Source organism: Rhinolophus sinicus, linkage group LG01 (assembly GCF_036562045.2).
Source record: "Rhinolophus sinicus isolate RSC01 linkage group LG01, ASM3656204v1, whole genome shotgun sequence".
In the NCBI taxonomy this organism is placed as follows: domain Eukaryota; kingdom Metazoa; phylum Chordata; class Mammalia; order Chiroptera; family Rhinolophidae; genus Rhinolophus; species Rhinolophus sinicus.
Window position 1 is genome coordinate 94,045,804 of NC_133751.1, and position 21,548 is coordinate 94,067,351.

The 21,548-nt window shown below is 36.3% G+C and overlaps 1 protein-coding gene across 11 annotated transcripts in view; it reads left to right on the top strand.

The window, feature by feature from the left end:
• Nucleotides 1-21,548, top strand: part of ROBO1 (roundabout guidance receptor 1) — a 1,112,802-nt gene that overhangs the window by 1,083,833 nt on the left and 7,421 nt on the right. For all 11 annotated transcript variants that reach the window (XM_019750008.2, XM_074333367.1, XM_074333370.1 and 8 more), the window contains 2 exons: nucleotides 11,477-11,883; nucleotides 14,960-15,112. In XM_019750008.2, the coding sequence (XP_019605567.1) occupies nucleotides 11,477-11,883; nucleotides 14,960-15,112 (560 nt within the window). The remainder of the gene's footprint in view (nucleotides 1-11,476; nucleotides 11,884-14,959; nucleotides 15,113-21,548) is intronic.

The following is a 21,548-nucleotide window of genomic DNA, read 5'->3' on the forward strand; positions in this document are numbered from 1 at the left end:
AGATTTCATTTTAGCACATCAGATCCTTATATCCAAGCACTTGCTACTACATATTTTCACTGCTTAACATCAGTCAGAGTGATATGCATATCTCCCTCCAGTCTTAAAGGCACTTTCCTACTTCTGACAGCCATTTTCTCTGCCCGCATTTCTGTAATGGTCCATAAGTGGGCTCGTTGCCTTTAGCCTTGCCCCTTCTTCAATCTATTCTTCCTGCTACAGACTATACAGAGGCATTTTCCTAAAATGTAACACTGATCAAGTCTCCAAATTGCTTAAAATTTCTCAACAACTTTCCATTTCCCTTAGAATAAAGGCAAGCTTCCTTCCTATAGCAATCAGGGCCCTTTGTGATCTGACCCCTGTATGTCTTCTCATCCTTACCCATTGCCACTCCCCTCCTCACTGTTCTGTTGCCTCCACTGAAAGTTTCTTCCAGTTCCTGGAATGACCAGTGCTCTTACCCACCTCGTTGTCTTTCCACATGCCGTCCCATCTTCCTGGAACAGCATTCTCCCCTCTCTTTTTTGGAGCTAACATTTATGTATCCTTTAGCTCCAAGATTAAGTGGCAGTTACTCTCCACAGAATCTTTCCCTGATGTCCCAACTCTGAGACAGGACCAAATTCTGTGTGTGCCCACAATACCCTAGACATCCTTGGTCATGGAGCTTTGTGAACACTGCATTGTCATTGTATATTTCACTGTCTTTCTCCTCCACTGGACTATAAGTCCCTTCAGGCAAGGAACATATTGATTTAGCTGAATTTCTAACATTGTCTCACTTCTGCCACATGCTATTGGTCAGAGCACTCTCAGGGTCCACTAGGATCCAGGAGTATAGAAGTAAATTCCCTCTCTTGACGGGGGATTGGCAGGTTCTCATCCTTGGAAAGCATTTGGAATGTTTATTGATTAGGGACCTATATAAATAGTGTGATTTATATTAATAAGAAATAGAACTAAGACCATTGTAACACTGCAATATTTAATTAGGTAAATATTTCAGACTTGCATTATCATAGATAGTGCAATTTTGGCATTCTAATAAACTTCTAGGATATTCCATTTTTGTTTAAAACTAGATAAACTAGGTGACCAACATAACAGTAAGCTTTCTTCTCTCTTTCAGACAATAACTATGAAAATAATATAATTAAACTTATTTACATGTGTCGTTTTAAAAAGAGTCTGGCCCTATTGAGTTTACTGTAGTTGATAGTAAATAAAATTTACTTTTCTCTTGAAAAGTAAGTTATTTTCATGTATGTAATAGGAAAATTCCTGATATATTTTTTAATATAGACAAATTGAGTATGATATAGTTGGAAGGGGAAAAAAAGTAAGAAGGCAAAGGGAAATTAAATACTTTGTATATTTACAAACCAGGTAATGGTTAATTATATGAGATATTAAAGCTACACCAGTTTCAGAAAAAAAATTCAAACATATGCATTTCCTCCTTTTTGTCTTTAGCCTGGTAAAAGATATATGATGAACTATATAAACACCTGCTTTCATAAATTAATGGCATTGTTCCCTTCTTTTCTTGAACATGTTTGAAGGTGGAGGTTCATTTGTGGCAAGTCCCACTTGAGTGCAGCATCTTGAAATAGCTTTTTGTTTTCAAATAGAATATATTACATATTTCAAACAGTACATGTTTATCACACATTCCTTGGGCTTGATTTATTTACAGATGGTTCGAATAAATTTTTCTGTCTGTCTAAAGCATTTGCACAGGGTGGTAATAGTTAAAAGCCAGCCCTTGTTTAACAGGAAGATGTTTTTACTCTACAGAATGTGAATTAATCCAAATACAACAATGCTGGCATCCTTTCATGGTGAAGTGGGCTCTTCTACATCCCCTTACTGATGGTCAAAATAGTCCCTTTTGTACTAATAGTCTTACATGTCTTTAAAAAGAGAACTTTTTGTGGTATTTTAGATGTGCATGCTGACAAAGACTGTAAATTGACTTTTAAGTATGGCATTTTATTACAATTTAAATTAAACAAAGGTTTTCCTCCTATGTGTATAACACACTCCATATTGAAACAATTATCCATTTTAATCTCGTAAATAATTTCAGCTTTAGCACATTTTTCATATTTCTTCTATGCCACACACAGATTCATTAGAAACCACCCACAAATAAAAAATAACACATTATATTTTAAAAACTATGTGTGCATATCTATATATATGTATATACCCGTATATATATGCACAAATAGTGTGTGTGTGTATATATTACATTTATGTGTATGTATGTGTATATATATATATATATATATATATATATATATATATATATATATATATATATATATATGTGTGTGTGTATGAATACATTTGTAATAACATCATTGTTTGAAGTAAGGTTATGACCTTGAAAACGAAATGCGAGATTAAATTCTAAACTTGAGACATCAAAATGACAGTGTGAGGTGAGCCTCTGTAAATCTCCCCTAGAATTTACAGCTAGTCGAACAACTATAGCTCCACAAAGGACTCCCTGCACAGCAGACAGGCAAGACGAAGAGGCCCACTACTGAATTCACCTAAAGGTGGGCGAATCATGCGAGGGGGGGGAGGAAGGGGAGAAGTGTGGAGACAGAGCCACGCGGGCGCAGGACACAGAACTATCTCAGTGCTCTGAGCTCACTGCATCCCGGAACTATCGCAGCTGTGGGAGAGGGAAGAACTCGGACTGCTAGGGCTCCGTTTATGGCCCACAGGGCTGAGGGGACAGCATATAACACGGCTGAACCCAACGCTCACGGCAGAGACCTCAGAGAAAAGACTGAAGGAAGAAGGCTGAAAACGGTGGTTTAAGCCCTCACTGCCAAGCAGAGAACAGAAGCCTTAGGCACTGAGACTACCCGCGCCCTCCCTACCCTCCCAAAGCTCGCCCCGCCCCCACCTGCCCGGTGCTAGAAGCGGAACAGTAGCCGTGTCAGATCAAAAGAACAAAATATTTGTAGTTCTGAGAACTGTGGACCACAGACACAGATTCATAGTCCAACTAGTTCCGGCAAAGGGGAGGGAGCTGTGGAAGCAGGACTGGCTGTGGTGGTGGTCGCGGACATTGTTCTAGGCCACCTCTCACAACTCATCCTGCCCTTGGCCCCACCTATCTGGGCGGATCCCTGCAGGAGTAAACAGAACTGCTGAAACACACGGGCTCTGAATCTGGTGCAGGAAGAGCTTTGGAACTTCAAAAGCTCTCCACATACCCACACGAATACTGCACCCTGTGACCCAGGTGAACTACAAACAAGAGGAGAAGCCCATCTCTCAGGGAATCCCCCCATTGTATGAGAAGCTGGAATAGTGCAGAGAAAACAGCACTACTGTGTGAGAGAGAAACAAGGGGTGCAGTCAGAGAGAAAACAAAACATTCTACCTACAAGTACTGGAAAACAAAAGAAAGACCTCTTCCTATCAACCTGTTGCAGAAGCCACTCCTGTAGATGTCCAGGAAGAGAAATAATAATTCAGTAATTGCCACGAATAACCAAGGCAACAAGACAGCTCAGAAAGAAAGTGAAAAGTCTCCAGAAAAGGAAGTTAAAGATATGGAAATATGTGACTTAAATGACAGAGAATTCAAGATTGCAGTTCAGAAAAAACTCAACGAGATGCAAGAAAGCACAGAAAGACAGTTTAATGAACTCAGAAACGCAATCAAAGAACAACATGAGCATTTTACCAAAGAGATTGTAATTTTAAAAAAAGAACCAAATAAAATTTCTGGAGATTAAGAACTCCATAGAAGAAATTAAGAATGAAATAGCCAGCTTACGAAGTAGAGTTGACCAGATGGAGGTAAGAATCAGTGACATCGAAGATAGAAACCTGGAAATGACACTGATGGAAGAAGAAAGAGACCTGAGACTTAAAAGAAATGAAAGAACTATACAAGAACTTTCTGACTCCATCAGAAAGAGCAATATAAGAATAATGGGCATACCAGAAGGAGAAGAAAGAGAGAAGGGAACAGAGAATATATTCAAACAACTTGTCGATGAGAATTTCCCAAACATGTGGACAGAACTGGACCCTCGAATCCAAGAAGCAAATAGAACACCTAATTACCTCAATCCCAACAGGCCTTCTCCAAGGCAAATTGTATTGAAGCTGTCTAAAATCAACGACAAAGATAGAATCCTCAAGGCAGCCAGGGAAAAGAAGACGGTAACCTACAAAGGAAAGCCCATTAGATTATCATCAGATTTTTCAGCAGAAACTGTACAAGCCAGGAGGGAGTGGAATCAAATATTCAAACTATTGAAAGAGAGAAATTATGAGCCAAGAACAATATATGCAGCAAAGATATCCTTTAGATATGAAGAAGGAATAGAGACCTTTCCAGATATACAGAAGCTGAGGGAATTTTCTAATGCACGACATGCACTACAAGAAATACTAAAGGAGGCTATTTGACCACCATCAACAGGGATAATTTGTGGCAACCAAAACATAAAAAGGGGAGAGTAAAGGCCTGAACTGGAATATGGGAATGGAGAAACTAAGCATGCTGAAGAAAATGGAATACTCTAAATATCGAACTTTCTTTTACATAAACTTAAGGGTAACCACTCAAAAAAAATCCAGAACTGAAAATATATTGTAATTAAAGAAGAAACAGAGGGAAGCATCATAGAATACCATCACACAGAAATAATAGACAACAGAAAGGCAAAGAAACAATGGAGACACAGCCTTACCAGAAAACTAAAGATAGAATGACAGGAAATCCTCACATATCAACACTCACCCTAAATGTAAGTGGACTGAACTAACCAATAAAAAGGCACAGAGTAGCAAATTGGATCAAAAAACTAAACCCAACCATATGCTGTCTCCAAGAGACATCTCAGCTACAAGGACAAGCATAGACTCAAAGTGAAAGGGTAGAAATTGACACTCCAAGCAAATGGTATCCAGAGAAAATCAGGTGTAGCCATACTGATATCAGATGAAACAGACTTCAGGGTGAAAAAGGTAACGAGACAAAGATGGACATTTCATAATGGTAAAGGGGACTACACAACAAGAAGACATAACAGTCATCAATATTTATGCCCCCAATCAGGGAGTACCGAAATATACCAAGCAACTACTAACAAAACTAAAGGGAGAAATTGACCAAAACACAATTATACTAGGGGACTTGAATACATCATTGACAGCTATGGATAGATGATCCAAACAGAAAATAAATAGTGAAATAGCAGCCCTAAATAACACATTAGATTAAATGGACATAATTGACATATATAGAGCACTTCATTCTAAAACATCAGACTATACATTTTTTTCTAGTGTACGTGGAACATTCTCAAGGATAGACCATATATTGGGACATAAAATCAGCCTCAGCAAATTTAAGAAGATTGAAATCATACCAACCATATTCTCTGATCACAAGGCTTTGAAATTGGATATCAAGTGCAAAAAGAAAGCAGGAAAAAACACAAATACATGGAGATTAAACAACATACTATTAAAGAACAACCAGGTCAAAGAAGAAATTAGAGGAGAGATCAAAAGATACATAGAAACAAATGACAATGAAAATACATCCCACCAAAATTTTGGGGATGTAGCTAAAGCAGTTTTAAGAGGGAAATTTATGTCATTACAGGCCTATCTCAAGAAACAAGAAAATTCCCAAATAAATAATCTCATGTTACACCTTAAAGAACTAGAAAAAGAACAAATGAAACCCAAGGTCAGCAGAAGAAAGGAAATAACAAAAATCAGAGCAGAACTAAATGAAATAGAGAACAAAAAGACAATAAAAAAAATTAATATGACAAAGAGCTGGTTCTTTGAAAAATTAACAAAATTGACAAACCCTTGGCTAGACTCACTGATAAAAAGAGGAAGACACTAATTAACAAAATCAGAAATGAAAAGGGGAGGTTATCTCGGACACCACAGAAATACAAAGGATCATCCAAGAATACTATGAAGGACGATATGCCACCAAATTCAATAACCTAGGAGAAATGGACAAGTTCTTAAAAACAGATAGCCTTCCTAGGCTGAACCATGAAGAACTGGAAAATCTAAACAGACCGATCACCAGTAAGGAAATTGAATCAGTCATTCAAAACCTTCCCAAAAGCAAAAGTCCTGGACCAGATGGCTTCACTAGTGAATTCTACCAAACCTTCAAAGAGGATCTAATACCAATCCTGCTCAAACTCTTCCAAAAAATTGAAGAAGAGACAGTACTCCCTAACTCATTTTATGAGGCCAACATTTCCCTGATACCAAAACCTGGTAAGGACAACACAAAAAAAGAAAACTACAGACCAATATCTCTGATGAATACAGATGCAAAAATCCTAAACAAAATTCTAGCAAATCGAATACAACAATGCATTAAAAAGATTATTCATCACGACCAAGTGGGGTTCATCCCCGGGACACAAGGATGGTTCAACATCCGCAAATCCATCAATGTGATACATCACATATACAAAATAAAGGACAAAAATCATATGATTATGTCAACTGATGCAGAAAAATCATTTGACAAGATACAACATCCATTTATGATTAAAACAGTTAATAAAATAGGTATACCTATAACATAATAAAGGCCATATATGACAAACCCTCAACTAATCTCATAATTAATAGTGAAAAACTGAAGCCCTTTGCTCTACGTTCAGGAACATGACAGGGCTGTCCCCTATCATCTCTGCTTTTCAACATAGTGTTGGAAGTCCTTGCCAGAGCAATCAGGCAAGAGAAAGAAATAAAAGCCATCCAAATTGGGAATGAAGAAGTTAAATTGTCACTCTTTGCAGATGACATGATGCTATATATAGAAAACCCTAAAGACTCTACCAAAAAGCTATTAGAAACAATCAACGAATACAGTAAAATTGCTGGCTACAAAATCAACATATGAAAGTCCATTGTATTCCTATATACTAACAATGAAATCTCAGAAAAAGAAATACAAAAACAATTGCTTTTGCAATTACAGCAAAAAGAATAAAATACCTAGGAATAAACTTAACCAAGGATGTGAAAGACCTATATGCTGATAACTATAAGACATTTTTAAAAGAAATTGAAGAAGACACAAAGAAATGGAAAGACATTCCGTGCTCATGGATTGGAAGAATCAACATAGTTAAAATGGCCATATTACCCAAAGCAATATACAGATTCAATGCAATCCCCATCAAAATCCCAATGGCATTTTTTTTTTTTAAGACTTTATTGGGGAAGGGGAAAGGACTTTATTGGGGAACAGTGTGCACTTTCAGGACTTTTCTCCAAGTCAACTTGTTGTCCTTTCAATCTTAGTTGTGGAAGGTTCTGTTCAGCTTCAAGTTGTTGTTCTTTCAGTCTTAGTTGTGGAGGGCGCAGCTCAGCTCCAGGTCCAGTTGCCATTGCTAGTTGCAGGGGGCACAGCCCACCATCCCTTGTGGAAGTCGAACCGGCAGCCTTGTGGTTGAGAGGGCATACTCCAACCAACTGAGCCATCCGGGAGCTCAGCGGCAACTCAGCTCAAGGTGCCATGTTCAATTTTAGTTGCAGGGGGCGCTGCCCACCATCCCTTGCGGGAATCAAGGAATTGAACTGGCAACCTTGTGGTTGAGAGCCCACGCTCCAACCAACAACTGAGCCATCCGGGAGGCAGCTCAGCTCAAGGTGCCGTGTTCAATCTTAGTTGCAGGGGGCAGAGCACACCATCCCTTGTGGGACTCGAGGAATTGAACTGGCAACCTTGTGGTTGGGAGCCCACTGGCCTATGTGGGAATCGAACCGGCAGCCTTTGGAGTGAGGAGCACGGAGCTCTAACCGCCTGAGCCACCGGGCTGGACCCCCAATGGCATTTTTTAAAGAAATAATAAAAAATCATCAGATTTCTTTGGAACTACACAAGACTCCGAATAGCCAAAGCAATCTTAAGAAAAAAGAACAATACTGAAGTTATCACGCTCCCTGACTTTAGCTTGTACTACAGGACTACAATAATCAAAACAGCATGGTATTGGCAGAGAAACAGACACACAGACCAATGGAATAGAATTGAGAACCCAGAAATACAACTACATACATATGGACAGATAATTTTTGACAAAGAAGCAAAAAACATACAATGGAGAAAAGACAGCCTCTTCAATAAATGGTGCTGGGAGAATTGGATAGCCACGTGCAAAAGAATGAAACTGGACTGCTATCTGTCACCATGTATCAAAATTAATTCAAAATGGATCGAAGACTTAAGCATAAGACCTGACACAATAAACTGCATAGAAGAAAACACAGGTACTAAACTTATGGACCTTGGGTTCAAAGAGCATTTCATGAATTTGACTCCAAAGGCAAGGGAAGTAAAAGCTAAAATAAATGAATGGGACTATATGAAACTTAAAAGCTTCTGCACAGCTAAAGAAACCATCGACAAAATAAAGAGGCCACCAACTGAATGGGAGAAGATTTTTGCAAACAGTGCCTCCGATAAAGGGCTAATATCCAAATATACAAGGAACTCATGAAACTCAACAACAAAAAAACAACCCAGTTGAAAAATGGGCAGAGGACCTGAAGAGACATTTCTCCAAAGAGGACATACAAATGGCAAATAGACATATGTAAAAATGCTCAACATGAATAATCATCAGAGAAATGCAAATAAAAATCACAATGAGATATCACCTCACCCCAGTCAGAATGGCTATCATTAACAAGACAAATAGTCACAAGTGTTGGATAGGCTGTGGAGAAAAAGGAACCCTCATACACTGTTGGTGGGAATGCAGACTGTGCAGCCATTATGGAAGGCAGTGTGGAGGTTCCTCAAAAAATTATGAATAGAATTACCATATGACCCAGCAATCCCTCTCCTGGTATCTACCAAAAAAATCTGAAAACATTTATACATAAAGACACGTGTGCTCCAATGTTCATTGCAGCTTTGTTTATGGTGGCCAAGACATGGAAAAAACGAAAACGTCCTTCGGTAGATGAATGGATAAAGAAGTTGTGGTATATATACACAATGGAATACTATTCGGCAGTAAGAAAAGATGATATAGGAACATTTGTGACAACATGGATGGATCTTGAGAGAGTAATGCTGAGCGAAATAAGTCAGACAGAAAAAGCAGAGAACCGTATGATTTTACTGATATGCGGTATATAAATCAAAAACAACAACAGAACAAGCCAAACAAATGAGAAACAAAAACTCATAGACAGACAATAGTTTGTTGGTTACCAGAGGGTAAGGGGGGTGGGGAGTGGGAGATGAGGGTAAGGGGGATCAAATATATGGTGATGGAAGGAGAACTGACTCTGGGTGTTGAACACACAATGGGATTTATAGATGATGTAATACAGAATTGTACACCTGAAATCTATGTAATTTTACTAACAATTGTCACCCCAATAAAATTTTTTTAAAAAGTGAAAAAAAATTCTAAACTTGATTCATATTAGTGGTGGGCACTTTGGCAAGGTCCTTAATTTTTCTGAGTTTTAATATGCTCATCTGTAAAATAATAAAAGAAGTACCTTGCTTGAAAACTTGTGAGAATCAAATGAGTTAACATTGTAAAATATATTTAGTTACAAAGTAGATGCTGAAATAATGAGTTAATTGTAATATTTTAACCATTTCTTTTTAATGCTTTTCCATTTGTGTTAATAACATGTTTATTGAAGTGTCTCAATCCATTGGGATAAAAAAGCACAAACGTTTTTCTTTGAACCTCTGCCATCACACCCTAAAAACTGTACTATATTGAACTTTCCTTTTTCTCTTATAGTAGGTCCCTTAGTTAAGTCTTGACCTGATCCTACATTGTTTTGCTTGTATGCTTTCTTTTCATTTAAGACCCAGTCTCATTCATTTTAAAACTGTAATTGTGCACGTCCAGATAACCTTTCAGATTGCACATTTGGCATGGAGTAAAAAAGCGGCATGGTCTGCGTTTAACCGTTTCCCTCTTCCTCCCTCTTCCAGGTGCATTGTCCTAAGTGCTAAGGCAAGGACGAGGAAGCATAAACAGGGCAGACTGGATGAGGGTCCAGTCTTCCTTGGTTAGCGCTGACTATTGTATGTCGTTTTGCTCTATAGGATCATAGGATGGTGAGGGAAGAGGCTGGCACCCACTGCCTCCGTAGATGACGGGCGCAGTCCTGGGCAGCTTCTCTAGGCATTTGTAGTCCTTGAACAATTGAGCCACATCTTCAAGTGGACTACCAGTTGTGACATGCATCTCTCTATTAGTTTCCCAAGACATGAAAGTCACCAGATGACACTAGGTCTTAATCTCATCTGTCGTCCAACACTGGTGCTCAGGTTGTCAGGCCTGGGTGGACTCCATCCTCTTTACTTCTCAGAAGCACAGGATTTGACAAGATGTTATCATGGCCCTTCCAAATGATATTCCCATACATGTCATCTCTTTAACCTTCGGGAGCACATCACTGACTAAGCCGTCCTCCAACTATTAGTAGAAGTCGTTATATCTCTTCCCATTTTTCAGGCACTTTCCTACTTTAAGGGTTAATCTCTTGGCATTCTCCTTCCTTGGGAATAATTTCTTTCCAGAAACCTTGCTTTTCCCTAATGTCTTTCTTAGTCATCTTACATTCACTATGGGTGATGGTGTGGGATGGTAGTAAAAGGATTGCTTTGCACTAATTTGTTCTCCAGGTTGGTGGAGAGATGGTTGAAACCAGTTATTGGTAACTCTGTGAACTTAAATTGTAGGATACTGCCTTATTTTGTCCTCAGCTTTAAGCATTTTGTTGAAAGATAGATAGGTGGAATAATTGTAATAGCGATAGATTTGAAAATAGCAGATAACCTTTAGTGAAACTCCGAAGTGAGTAATTCAGAGAAATGTTGCTTAGCTCTCATGGCCTTTTGTCATATGTTGAATGTATAATTTTTAATCCTGTGAAATTCTATCTCTATAGTCAGAATGGATGAGTATTTTTTACAATGGTTAGAGTAGCAGTGAAGGAAAGGGAAAGGAACATGTTTTACATGTTTATGGAGCAATCTGTTTGAGGACTGATAGCTTTTGTCTTTGGTAATAATAAGCTGTCAATAACATCCAATATACTGTAGGACAAATACATAAGACAAATATATAGGACAAATGTCAAAATGCGTATTACTTCCCCCTTTTTAGCTGAACATAATCCAAATGATAAGACATAAGGAGACTTATAGATAGCTGGGTATATTTCTATTTAACTTGGATCAAAAGGTAACCCAATTGGATTAAAAGTGCCTCTGGTTTTAAAGTAAATTTCTTACAACTCAGAACAAAACTTAGACATACTCTGATTTCCAGGTGTTTTTTTTTTCTTGAATGAATTAGATACATGGAAGCAAAGTTTCAATCATTGTGGTGTGAATTTCTTGGTTGATTTATCCTTTTGTGAGCTGAGTCCTACATGTTCATTTGTCTCCCTGCAGACGGCAGCCTGTAAGCCCCCCTCCACCTCCACGCCCGATTTCCCCACCACATACCTATGGCTACATTTCAGGACCCCTCGTCTCAGATATGGATACGGACGCGCCAGAAGAGGAAGAAGACGAAGCTGACATGGAAGTGGCCAAGATGCAGACGAGAAGGCTTTTGTTACGCGGGCTTGAGCAGACCCCTGCCTCCAGTGTCGGGGACCTGGAGAGCTCTGTCACCGGATCGATGATCAACGGCTGGGGCTCCGCCTCGGAGGAGGACAACATTTCCAGTGGACGCTCCAGCGTTAGTTCTTCTGACGGCTCTTTTTTCACCGATGCCGACTTTGCCCAGGCCGTTGCCGCAGCAGCAGAGTACGCGGGGCTGAAAGTGGCGCGACGTCAAATGCAGGATGCTGCTGGTAAGGTGCACGCTCTTCATTGACCTGGGAAAGAAAACGCGGTGTGTGCGTGCCAGCCCCGGTTATCTCCTGCAATCCTATGTCCTATGTGACATGCAACTCTTTTTTTTCCCCCCTTCTACATAAGGAAACCAAGGTCCAAGAATACGACATGGCTTGATTATTCCCTTTTTCTTGGCAAGAAATTTTTTTTTAAATCTTCCTTTTTATTTTTATTTAATAAATCATATGTGATGTAAGTGAAGCTTCCTTAATATCTTCATTTTTGAGATCATAACAAATATAGATATATGTGTATAATTCCTTCAGGTATACACACTGTCATTTAAATGAGGTGTGTTATGTGTTTTTTTTAAGATGTAAAACATCATCAAAATAAAATTTATTATGGTAGGTCTCTTATCCCATTTAATTAGAAATTCTCTCGGAGAAATAGATTAATATCAAGTGAGGACACTCAGCCATTGGAGACGGGGCTATTTCTCTTTCATCCCCATTCTCTTCATGCTCTCTCAATTAGAATATCAATTTTATTGGGAAGATATAAAGATGTTTGTAATATACATATATTTCAAAGCATAAATATGTTCAATACTTAAACATTATTAATCTAATAATTCAGAGAGCAAGTTAATCTAAACGATTATATATATTTTCTATTTTGCCTTTTCATTGCCAGCAGCCTGTTTTTAATTACCATAAATCCATTCTTATGTTTCAACCCATTTTTGCTTATCTCCTACTCCCAACCCTGTTTAGAAAGTAAATAGTATGAGAAAGAAAATAATTTAAATTTAAATCATGCATTTATCACATTTTTATTTCTGTAGAGTGGAATATATGCTTTCATATACATGTTATTTGTGTATTTCTGGTAGCCAAGAAATAGAAAGAGTAAAATAATATGGTCAGCAAGAAAGATATACTTCTGAGAAAGAAAAGACTGTCACAAAAAATCAATAATTGCTTTTTTGTTGTTTTATTTTTTTCCTTAGTATAATAACTAGCATATTGATAGTTTTTCATGTTCTCTTCAGATCCTGCATCAGTCATTATTTTTTATCAGTGTAGAATATATTAAAAGAAAATTTAACTCATATCAAAGTTATTTCTATATGTTATTTATCAAGAATGTGTTACAGGAAAAAATGCCTGATATCTCTCAACTTATTATTATAGAATGTATATTTATTTCAGCCAGGCCTATATTTTATTATATTCAACCAAATCCCCCACCCAGTAGCTGCTGAATGTACTTTTAATAAAATAAGTATGCAAATCTATCTATCTTTCCTAATAAATAACATCTAACTTTATATATAGCTTTTGTTTATCCTTATTTTTTAATCTTCTGTAAAAAAAAAAAAGTGAAATTAAGCATTTCAAACTACTGCTTTCACATTGCATTAGGGTGTGTTTCAGTTCATTAAATCAACGAGACAACGGAAATAACATTGAAAATTCATCTGTAAAAATAGATGAATTGAAAATTCATCTGTGCCTCTGGGTCTATGAGTAGTAGATGCCCTTATACCATAGAATGAATAATGGGTTCAGTCTCAGCCCTAATTCTCTCCTTTCATGGATATGTAACTTTCATTGTAATAGTCTCCATCATAACTAAAGAGAGGTTGGTTTAATATTTTATTGTATTGTAATTTAGTAGCACTTCTGGTTTTAGTTTGGTGCATAATTATAATGAACTAAACATGCATTGGCCTTTGCCTATTAAAATATTCTTTTCAGGAAAGGGTGCTGCTTATCATATGACTTGAAGTTAATATGAATGAATAATCCTATCACATTGCTTCTCACTTGGCCGCATTAATGTCTATTAGTTAATATGCTTCAGTTAGCATCTTTAAATGTGTTGACTTCCGTGTCTGTGGATTCTCTTGTTTGTAGCCAAAAGACATATTGTGTAGGTCTGTTTGAAGTTTCTTGTGGAATGACAGAAAGTTCTGGATTTGAGTCTCTGAAATTTCTAGAAACCAAAAGAGTGAAGGTCATGTGTAGGACCAAGAGCTCTCCATTGTCATTATGGATTAAATATGTAGTGCCATTGTAAAACAGTGTTTCTGTAAGACACCCAGAGAACCCGAGAACACTGAAATGCACCTTATCTGATTAGAAAATTTAGTTGTCACTGGTACCTGCGAATACTGTTTCTCCAAAACCAAATATAGGCATACTTTTGTGCTTTGCTTTATTGAGATTCGCAGATGTTGCATTTTTACAAATTGCCCTCCACCAGCAAAAAGATTACAACTCCCATTATTGTGATATTTGCTTTATTGTGCTGGTGTGGAACCAAACCGGCACTATCTCTGAGGTATGTATGTACGCCTGTAATCAAAAAACACCTCTGCCACCATCAAAAACAATAACATTGAAAATTTTCAACAATAACATTGAAAATTCATCTGTAAAAATAGATGAATTGAAAATTCATCTCTGGAGGTGTCACTTTAAGTATTCAAAACCAGCAAATTTCTATATTGTGATAGAAAAGTGCTGTAAGTAATTTTTGGCATATCTAAATTGTAAGCTAGCTTAATTTCAGGCCACCTTAAGAGAAAATACTTGAGCACATATTAAGATATTAGGAATATGCCTTCAAAGAATAACATAAACATATATTTAAGAAAAATAGAAGATGTAATTAGTACTGTTTATTCTTAGAACATGAATTTCTTAAGGACTGGCTATTCCTCTTGAGAAAGCAACATTGAATATATTATGCAAAAATGTAATTATTATTTTTATTTAACAATAACTTTAGTGAAGTTAGTTGCAAAACTAATTGGAATGTTTTTCTTGAATAGCTATCATAAACTTTAACAGGATGAAATATTGCGGTTAAAAAAAAGAGAGAGAGCCTGAAAATGCTTCTAGAGTATTTTTCCCCACTGGATAGCTCAAGCAGAGTGACAAAAATCTTAACTATTTGCTAATATTGCTTATGTAAACTTTTTTTAAAAATCAGGGATGTTTCTAGTTTTCATGTTTATTTTTATTATTACTATTATAACTAAAATTTATTGATGAATTTAGCTCTGATTTTTTCCCCCCTCAGGCCGCCGACACTTTCATGCATCCCAGTGCCCTCGACCTACAAGTCCTGTTTCTACAGACAGCAACATGAGTGCTGCTGTAATGCAGAAGGCCAGACCGGCCAAGAAACAAAAACACCAGCCAGGACATCTGCGCAGAGAAGCCTACACAGATGGTAAGTCCATTGAAACGACGAAAACATCTATGAATCTCGCCTGTTTACCCTGGCTCTCCATGACTAGTGAATGTGTCCACTGACATTAGAAATTACATTAAACTTTCATTAACAGTAAGCTTCCTGTTACTTATAGGATTGATCGACTTCCATATCTTGCCGGGTCCTTGCAGTTTTCTAATAAGTTGGTTATTGAAGAAACTAAAACAATGTGTACTTTTAATATTTTTAAAAGATTATTGTATAATTTCAAACAGATAGACGTTATTGTAGCTAAAGTAATGGCATGGGATCAACCTTCATCAGATTTACTGATAAATCTTCCAGTGTCATTCTTTTTTTCCCCTGTGGAATTTTGCATTCAAATAGAAGACAGTAAACTCATATGAATGTTAATTCTAACTATAGTGACGTTACAAATGGTTATTGTGTGCACCAAGAGGCAAATCCAATCATCTCTCTTCATGCCTTCACATACAGTATCGACTCTCACTGAAGAGGTAAGGCTTGTATTCTCAAGGGAGCCCAGGAGAATAATGCAAACATTGTGATGTTCTCTAAAGAAAGCCTTTAATGAAAGTGCCTCACGTGGCCCAGCGTTTATTAAACCACCACCTTCTCATTTTATAAAACAACCCCAAGGCTTTGTGGGAAATTCATGTAAGATAGATTCTTTCAGACTCACCCATCTTGTCAACTTGGCTAAATTTGCTAAAGGGGCAGAGGAAGAAGGGTGTCCCAGGCAGCATTCCCTACCTCCTGGTCCTCGCCAACTGCAATCTGATTAGGACTTTAATTACCAGTCAGCAATTTTTCAAAAAGGGCATCATTTGCCATTATCATATGAAAGCCTAATATTATAGATCCTTATCCAAGGTTACAAGCAGGGTTTTCTGAGGCACTTCTCCCTATGATTCCTGCCACTTGACAGAAAAATTTAATACAAAGCTCACAGCGTGATGAGCACAGGTAATTTTGCCATGAGTGGCTGTCCATGCTATTATCTGTACTTTATTCAGAGTATTTTCTCTCCCTAGCATCTATCTGATATTAGACTGCATTAAATACTGGCATGACACAGCGCACCTGGGCCTCCTGGCTTCTGCCCAGGACTCTTTTGTCAGTGAAACTGAGCTGTCAGAATATTATCTGATTTTGAAGGGTTATTACAGTGACTTTGTGCATGCTTGCCTCTGTAAAGGGATAAACCTAGGTGTAAATCCCCAAATTCTATCGGCAGTTTTACATTTATGGGACCCCTGTAATGGCATTTTACAATTTTTATAGCTGTTCTATTAGTTTTATTATCTAGAGGAGAGGTGGTCCTAACTGAAAATCTGGTTAAACAGCAAACCTTGATGTAAACACATCAAGGTTGAATACATAAGGGAGAAAATCTGGCCTAAAGCTTTGTGTAGCTCTTTCTGCCTCTTATTTATACTTGTTTTGAGAGGCTCCTGGCATTGAGTGATGCTTTTTAAAAATGCTTTAAATAATGCAAACATGCCAAGTTACAGAGCATAGCATCACAGTTATAAATTACACTATGCTTGAAAATTGTGAGCTATATTTATTTTCCTGCATTCTGCAGTATTTATTTCAGTGTGTTTAATAATTAAATGTCAATTCTAACTAATCCCTGAATAATAACTATTAAGCTGAATGATGAAGTACCCAAATTTTTTTGTTTATTTCAAAAATAACAAACATATTTCAATAACATATTGAAATATTTGTAAAGCCAAAAAGTTAATTTGAAATATTTTTGTATTTCTAATTGTTCATTTCATAAAAGTAATTATGCAAATGTATCATAATATATGCTATAATGTAGAAGTGAATATTTATTATTTTCAAAATGACAAAGTGGAGATATGACTAAAGTTCCATTTTTTTAAATTTTAGCTTTCACTTTCAGCATTTCGATAACCAATTATTTTTTAGTTATGTTTATTGTCCTCGCAAATCCTGGAATTTAACTCTGTGTGCTTTCTGATCTGGTTAAGAAAAATAAATAAATAACAAAGCTATCTGTTATTTTATACATATCACATAATGCATATTGATTAAAATAATGTAAATGCAGGTGCTTCTTAATGCACCAAATAAAAGAAATGCACATACTGACATTGAAACAAAAGTAATTTTCTTAGAAATTATTTTCTCAAATTACTACAGTGTATTTTTTCAAAAAACATTCACAGACCATTTCATGAAGAAACTTAGTGGCAGACACAATTTGTACAATTATTTAAAAAGAGAGAGAGGAGGGGGAAAGATTTTAAAGAGCTGCCTATTGTTATAATGTGAATTAAACATATTAGTAAGACAGGTAGGTTTTTTGTTTTGTTTTGTTTTTTTGGTTTCTGTTTTTTTACTTTTGCTTTTTAATGATTAAAAGTTATTAACTATGATGGATGGATTTGATTATTGTCAATAGACTTCTTATGCAAACTATTTTCAGAATATGTCAGTCTTGAGTTTGTAGCATCTTTACTTTGAAATCTTTGTTTCAATTATAAATTTCCTTTGCAGAATTTTTATAAACTATATAAAGAATGATAGAGTGGCTATGTCTGAGCTATTAAAGAGTAATTTTGATGGTTCATGTCAGTCATCTCTGTATTAGTTTTTAGAGCTGCTATAACTCAGTACCATAAACTAGTTGGCTTACACAGCAGAAATTGATGTCCTAAGAGCTCTGGAGGTTAAAAGTTCAAAATCAAGGTGTTGGCCGGGTGGGTTTCTTCTGAGGCCTCTCTCCTTAGACTGGATATGGCCGTCTTCTCCCTATGTCTTTACTTTGTCTTTCCTCAATGTATGTATGTGTTCTAATCTCTTTTTATAAGGTAACTGGTCAGGGTGGATTAGGGCCTACCCTGAGGACCTTATTCTACCTTCATTACCTCTTTAAAGACCTTAAATCCAAATACATCCTGATGTACCAGCGGTTGGGATTTCAACATATGAATTTTGCGGGGACATGTTTAGCCCATAACAGCCCTCCAACCCCTGATGGATGGCACTGTGACCACACCTTGCTCCACAGGTAAACACCAGGGAGTGCCCCATGCTATAGTCACAGTGGCAGGTAGACTCTAACTATTTATTTCATATTTGCCACTTACAAGTTTAAATCAGATGAAGAGTAGAATTAAAATATATGAATATTTATCAGTCAGCATCTTATCGAGTTAAAGTCAAGCATAAGTGCATTTCTAGGACCTTCTAATAGATTCTTCCCACCCCCTCTTTTAAACCCTTTCTGAGGCATTTGCATACTTGATTTTAAAACCAAATCTACATTATTTCTCTAGCCCTACTTTTCATAAATTATAAATTCACCACCCTCTTTGGAATGATGTTATTTTGACTTCATTTGTCATTAATTACAAGGTCTTGGAACTATAAGCAGTTCAGTAAATAGAGTGCTGGATCTCTGTAGTGAGGTAATGCCAGCAGAATTGTCTGTATGTGCATGTTCCTATGTGTTACTTTATATGCGTTATTCTGGTATTTCAGAAGTGTTGTGTAAAAAAAGCGTGATTATGTAAAGAGTCTATACATGTATATAGCAGGTCCACAATCCCATTTGTTAAGTCCAACTTGAGCTACTAGAGGTATGAATTGGGTGTAAGTACTGTTTATTGCTATGTGAATTACAGAATTGTTTATACTATGATAATCCCTGCTTTGACTCAGCACTTGTTTTATAATACTTGAAAATGATTTATTTGGTCATTTATTTCTTAAAAAAAAAAATCAAACCTACCAGCATTTTCCTTCTAACTGTCAATTAGAGACACTAGCAATTATATAGAGGAAGTCAGAACTCTTAAAATTATCACTGGGTTCTCTTCTCCTTTTCTACCTGTGTTATAGATAGTGCCTGTATAGAAAGCATCTGGTAATAGATTTTGTTTCAAGAGTCCTATGTTCCCAAGACTTTGCATGATACTATGATAGCAGTAATCATCAGTGTTGGTATCTTTTAATCCCAGACATTTTATGATTTGATAATAGTGGCAGTCATCAGTTTCCTGATAATCTCTATTTGCAATCCAGTTTAAGTTCATAGAAAGCAGATAGTGCAGAAATGAGCCTGCAGTCACCCACTTCTTCTGCTTCCTGATATGACCTGAATTACACGTTTCTCCTCCTCCATTGCCAGGCACAGGCTTAGTCTGAACTTTTACAACTCTTTGGTCTTGGCTTTCTTGGCTGTAAGCCACTCAGTACAGTCTGTCTTCTAATACTCTCTTTTTGGTTATTTTTAATAATCAAGTAGCAGATGAGGGGTATTTTCATGATAGTACGGTTTTTGTGTGTGTGTGTGGTTTTTTTTTAATCCATTAAAGTAGTAAAGGAGGAAAATCAGGCACTAGTGACAATGGCGATCTATGTTGTAAGACAAACACTTTTGATTTTGTAGAAGCTGGGGAAAATTAGTGCTGTGGGCTATACTTTGGACACCATTTTAGATAAAGTGTTGAGACTATTTTATATGAAAGTAGAACATGATTAGCCTTGAAAGCTAACAACAAAAAAATGCAAGTAAAAGTTTTACCACTTTTAATAATGGAGTCCTGAATAAAACAGCTGGTAATAAGATGGTACCTCAAGTTTTCTGCTTTCAAAGATCAATACAGTGAATCTGAATGCCTTAGTTGTAGCCGTATAATGTCAAGAGAAAATTAGTTGTAAAAAAAAATTATACCTACATAATGGACCAAAAAAAGGATTAATTCATTTAAAAATACATAAGAATGAGAAATACTAGGTTAAAACTGAAGCTTCCTGGAACTCTTAATTTGCTATTATAAAGAATTTTCAAGACATAGTTTAATAGTCAAGAGCTTATCATATGGGTATATGTAAATGATAGTAGATCATTGTCAATAATAGTAAAATATCTAGAAACAACCTAAATATTTTTCTGTAAAATTATTTATTTAGTCTGATTGACTAAGTAAATAATGATATATTCATAAAACAGAGCATTACCCAAACTTTTCAAAAAAAAAGTTAGAGCTGTGTGTACATATAGAGAAATGCATACAACTACACAATTAGGGGGGAAAAGTTCAATTCATGTACGCTAGTAAGAAAGGAAGGCTGTATATTTGTGCATGGTGCCTTTTATCAGTGGGCAGATGGGTATAATCCCAGATGTGGCCATTTTACACAGTCCCTAACATGAATGATGCTCCCTGGAGTTATTTGACTTGGCAGCCCTGCTTTATGTAAATAAATAGTTTCTAGAATGATCTATAAAACACTATTCAAACTGATTATCCCAGCAAATCAATATTGAGGATTTGAAATGGAGGTGGGGAGAGATGAGGGGTCATATTTTCAAGTCCTTCCAGACTTTTGAATGTTTTACCTTGTTAATTGTGTATTTTTTGTTTAAAATCTTAAGATTAATTTTATAATACTAAACATTTAATAGAAGTTTTATAAATGTTTTAGTTGATATCGCATAGATCTTACTCTCTAAATGTGAAAACATTATCGTTTCTAAAGTCATGACTGAAAAAAAGAAAAGTAACTATGCTGATAATTCCCAAATCTCTGTATTTCTGGTTTGGGCCTCTCTTGAAATTCCGATTTTGTGTCCAACAAATTGTTGGACATCTCTATCTGAATACCTCAAAGGCTTCTCCTAGTCACTTATCTAAATTTGAACTTAGAGTATTCCTTCACAAACCATCTCTTTCTCATCCCTGTGTTCTTTATCTTTAATGATGTTTTTTTTTCATCTACATAGGCAACTATGGCAAAAATCATAAAAGTAATCTTAGATTCTTTCCTTTTCCTGCCTTATTATAGTCTGTGGATCATTAAATAATATTGATTTTTCTTCCTTAATCTCTTTCAAAGACATCTCTTCTCCATCTGAACCAATACAGTTCTATCCCATATCATTATTTACACGAGCTATTACAACAGCCTCTTGGCCTCCTGGATTTAAGTCTTTCTTTTAATCCATCCTTCATACTACAGCCAGAAAAGCCTAAAACTAGAGTCTATTCATATTCTTCTACTAACTTTACAACTATCATAAGGATATACATTTCTCTTCCCTAGAGTGTACATAGGAGTCATTTTCCCCCTCATAGGAGTTGTTTTAAAAGATAGCACCACTTAAAATAAATTTTCTAGATATCATATATTATACTTACTTTTATACTTAAGTATCTTTAGGTATATTTATAATATAAGAAATTGAATTATATATAGCATTCTACTTTATGTAATATATTAATGCATAACTATAAAGATAGATAGATGATAGATAGATAGATAGATAGATAGATAGATAGATAGATAGATAGATAGATGAAATTAACCTATATCTATACCAGTGATTATCTGGTTTAAAAACTCTAGTTGCATATATGAAGTGGAGAGTTCCCATCAATGCATGGTAGAT